Consider the following 5000-nt stretch of genomic DNA (forward strand, 5'->3'; position numbering starts at 1 on the left):
AATAAAACTCTAAAAGCAAAAGGGACCGCAACACTGATTCAACTCACCACAAGTTGTCGTTGTTGGCTACCCCACACTGGGAGAACAGGAGGTAAATGAGGTTGGAGGTGTTCATGCGCGTGTAGGGGTTGGGATATGCAATGAAGGCTGTAATGAGGGTCACGATGAGGACTTCCAGCCTAGGGTACTGGCCCATGAGGGACGTCTTGCGGAAACGGCACCACTTGATATTGAACTTGATGAACAGCATGCCGATTATTCCCTGAGAGTGAACAACCATGATAATGATTGATTTAACAAAGCCCATGTATTGTCTTTGTGTTCTATCTATTTTGAGAAAATTACAAGGTAGTTTGCACATTGAAAAGAAGGTAAATGAAGTATAAACAAAGCCAATAATAGGACTCAAAGATGAAACACCATCAGTATATCAGATACAAGAATCAACTTGTCATTGAACTTTGCATACTATTCAAAGCCTTTTCCATACCAAATGTTAATTCCAAAATAAACAAATCTCACGTCCAAAAAATTGAACATCTCTCGACTTTTCCTCATGTCCTCCGTCACTCACCCCAATGACTCCTAGGATGATGAACGGCACAAGCTCAATGAAGATCCAGGGCTTGTTGTACTCGACATAGAAGAGTACAGAGTGTTCGTTGCCGAAGGGGTTGATTGAGCGCAGCACGAAGGCTGCCACCAGGGCCGCAAAGAATGAACGCCACAGGGTCTTCAGGGGGAAGTAGTACGAGGCCTAAGGGGAAGAAGAGGAAGAAGGTGAACTGTCAAATTCATAGGAAGTATTTTCAATTTATCACTTCAAATTTTTTCAGTTCCTTTTTATACAAAGTAAAAACATCAAATGTGTAATGCACACAAACTTTGTAAAAGAAAGAAAAAATAAGGATAAGAATAATCTAAAGTCAACTATTAATCAGCACATATCTTCAGCAACATATGACTATACAACAATTCTGTACTGTATGGAAAAGCTAAACATAAACCAATTTTAAGACATTATGTGAATATAATCAGTCACCTAATAAAACAAAAACAAAATAGTACAAGGAATAATTTAAAAAAAAAAACACACAAAAGGTACCAAATGGCTTAAAACCCAAGAAAATCTAAGAAGTAAAGCAGAGATCGTTAATATGCTAAAACCGCACCTCTTCTAAGCTGAACAGCACACCACCAATGGGAGCACCGAAGGCCACAGAGACACCGACCGCAGCTGCTGCCGAAAGGATCTCACGTTTCTTGGCCTCGTTCTTTCCGTACTTTGGGAAGGCATAAGAGAAGATATTTCCTGCGGATGGATATAACCTATGATACACAAAGGGTTATGCCAAAGGTAGAGTTCTTGTATAAGGTACCACACTCCAAGAATGCTCTTTCTATCAAAGTGCTGGCTTGAACTCCTATGAAATTTAGACTAGCACTTTCCAACACACTCTACTGACTTTCACCCTAGCCCTCATCCTAATAATTTTCCTGTTGCACATCCATGGATGTGCAACCAAGTATACATGAAATGTCAAAGAAATAATTTCCTAAATATTGTATGATTTTAAAGCATCTACATTAATTCCAAATATAAATTAAAAATTAATGCAAAAAGATTCTTATGCATTAATCAAGCTCTTCATCTAAACCCCACATCAATTATATAGTACAATCTCATTCATGTATCTAGTAATCATAGCTTCCTTCTTCCTTCCCAAAGGCCAGCTGACTCAACCACAATTCTACAAATTTCATTCATCCATTTAATCCTTCTCAGTTCCTTTTCTCTCAAAGGCTATGACACAGAAATATATCCTTTTCTCAAAAACCTCATCGACATATCTATCATTCATTTCCTCCTTTCCCCCCCAACTCTAACTCACCGATACAGCAAGCGACGTGCACGAGAGGTCCTTCCTTTCCCAGGGAGAGGCCGGCTGACACAGCCAGTATCATGCCGAGAGACTTGATGAGCAGGGTCCACTTGCCCAAATATCCACGGATGATGAAGCCACTCAGGATTGTCTTGATCTGCAGAGGCAAGGTTTAGTTTTTTTTTTTATTGTATTCCAATTTGAGTTTGAATGGAAATGTTTGTTAATTTGTTTATTCATTCTTCATCTATTTATCTATCTATTTAGGGGCAGGGGGCAAGACAAAAATCATATTAGGCCAAAATGATTATTATTTCTAATGGTACTCTTGGAAACATTTGAACAAAGGAGATTTGCCTTGGTAAAGCAAATAATTAACCTTGATAACAATCTCACTCACTCACTCACTCACTCACTCTCACTCACCCACCCACTCACTTTCTCATTCACTCACTCTCACCCACTCACTCAATCACTCACTCACTGATTCTCACCCACCCACTCAATCACTCTCACTCACTCACTCACTCACTCATTCACTCACTCACTCAATCACTCACTCACTCACTCTCACTCACTCTCACCCACCCACTCAATCACTCACTTATTCACTCACTCACTATCTATCAATTTAAAAAAATCTTATAAATCATAACACAACATACAGAGGCCGAAACACACCTCAGGAATACCAGAACCACAGGCATATGGGGCAAACATCATGACAAGGGAAGCTGCCAAGGAGGCGAAGAGGAGAGACCACAGGATGTAGAAAATGTACGAGATGATGTAGGCTCCTGCGCCATTTGGTTCGTGGCCAAACACCTCAGGCCAGCTGTACCACTGTTGGAGGGAAAAAGATGTACGTTCGTCATAATCGTGATGATGCATTACATTTCAGTAATATGCGTGAATATAGCATATGAAAGCTTCCAGAACATTTTTATATACACTTCAATGATGTAGTAAAAAAAAGAAAGAAAGAGGAAAAAAGAATGAGATCATTTAATACATAAAGATAAATACTGAGACTAAACAGTTAAAGTCGTAACTCACATTAGAGCAATTGTCCCCATCATAAAAGGTTTCATTGGATGACCAGCAGCACTGCTCTTGATTAAACCAGAATGCCTCAGGACATATACCGAACCGCAGGTCAGACATCCAGCTAGTTCCGATGTCAATCATTCCAGCAAAAGCACCTGAAGGAGAATTTCTGTTTTGTTAACAAATTATTTTCTTATCAACATTCATTCACTCAAGCTGAGATATACCTAAGAAAAAGACAAACTAAATCTGACAAATGAAATGGTTAGAAAAGGATGGTGTAAATGGTAAGACAATAATCCGAAGATTTAATACTTCCCCTGCCTGCCCACTGGAACTGACCTGCGATGACCCCAACCAAGAAGACGCAGAGCCATCCTGACCACGCATCATGGCCACTCTTGATCCAGTCCCAGGCGCTGTCATCACGCTTCTTGATGATGTGGCGGTGTCGCATGCGGTCTCGCGCCACATCACGCTGCCAGTCGATTGTGTGGAAGTCATCATACTGCCCAATGCCCGGGAATTCCTGCTCATCCGAGTCCAGGTGGAACGTGTTGTTTGAACCTATGGAATGGTGAGGTGAGACTTAGGACTGCCTTTTGATATGTCCGTCATTGTCTTTTCTTTGTATGGCAAACAACTAGAAAACAAGAGGAAAGGGGAAGATGTTCACTAACTTCAACTTAATCAAAGGTCTGTACCAAATAGCAAGTCTACTAACAAAACTTTAAACGAATATATATACAAATATATATGTATATATATATATATATATATATATATATATATATATATATATATATATATATATATATATATATATATATATATATATATATATATATTATATATATATATTATATACATATATATATATATATATACATATACATACTTATATATATATACATATACATACTTATATATATATATATATATATATATATATATATATATATATATATATATATATATATATATATATATATATATATATATATATATATATATGTATATGTATATGTATATGTATATGTATAATGTATATGTATATATATATACATATATGTATATGTATATGTATATATATATATATATATATATATATATATATATATATATATATATATACATATACATATATATATATACATATACATAAAAATATATATACATATATAGATACATACATATGTATATATGTATATATATACATATATACATATAAATATATATACATATAGACATATAAGTATATATACATATAGAAATATGAATATATATACACATATACATATTTGCATATATATATATATATATATATATATATATATATATATATATATATATATATATATATATATATGCATATATAAATATACATATATAAATATATAAATAAAAATATATACATATATATATACAAAATCACTTAAAAACAGTTGATATTGAAAGAATAAAACCAGGCATGCAAAATGCATTATAATCCCCCAAATAGTAAATTTGCAGTTTACTCAGCAAAAAGTCTGGATCACTCAGTCAACACTTGGTTAATAATTCATGAGTTGTTCATGATAAGCTTTTGTTCTTAATGTTTTTTTTTTCTAAATTTTTGTACACGTTATCTCTGGCATGATAGTGGCTGGGTATGCGTGCATGTGTTAGTCAATGCCTGAAGTACTTAGGCAAGATTATTCATAACAATTGTTAACGAATTCCTCTACGGCTTACTTCCACTGAGTGACCCGATGCGAGAGGCTACCAGATATCCCTCAATAGGCTACAACTATGTCAACTAAAATTATTACATTAATTATCATATCAATCAAGTTAACCAAAACTAACAAAAAGACGCCGCACAAAATACGTTGCGTAAAACCACTCCAGAATTACAAAAGCACAAAATGACTTCTAAAGGGATACCCTCCTAACCTCTCTTTTGAGTTAATCCCAAATCAGCTACAACAAATACCAAAAATATACTATAAACTATGTATTTAAAAGAAAGGAAAGAAAAGAAAAGAAAAGAAAAAAAATCCAGTCACAGGGATTCAATGCACCCTTTCC

General features: G+C 35.0%; 1 protein-coding gene across 7 annotated transcripts in view; it reads right to left on the reverse strand.

Annotated features, from left to right (window-relative positions):
- Positions 1-5000, reverse strand: part of ClC-c (chloride channel protein 3) — a 43639-nt gene that overhangs the window by 12167 nt on the left and 26472 nt on the right. For all 7 annotated transcript variants that reach the window (XM_027374072.2, XM_027374063.2, XM_027374057.2 and 4 more), the window contains 7 exons: positions 3273-3497; positions 2940-3085; positions 2565-2726; positions 1893-2040; positions 1173-1312; positions 575-757; positions 48-262 (listed from right to left, as the gene is read on the reverse strand). In XM_027374072.2, the coding sequence (XP_027229873.1) occupies positions 48-262; positions 575-757; positions 1173-1312; positions 1893-2040; positions 2565-2726; positions 2940-3085; positions 3273-3497 (1219 nt within the window). The remainder of the gene's footprint in view (positions 1-47; positions 263-574; positions 758-1172; positions 1313-1892; positions 2041-2564; positions 2727-2939; positions 3086-3272; positions 3498-5000) is intronic.

Source organism: Penaeus vannamei, chromosome 15 (genome assembly GCF_042767895.1).
Source record: "Penaeus vannamei isolate JL-2024 chromosome 15, ASM4276789v1, whole genome shotgun sequence".
NCBI lineage: Eukaryota > Metazoa > Arthropoda > Malacostraca > Decapoda > Penaeidae > Penaeus > Penaeus vannamei.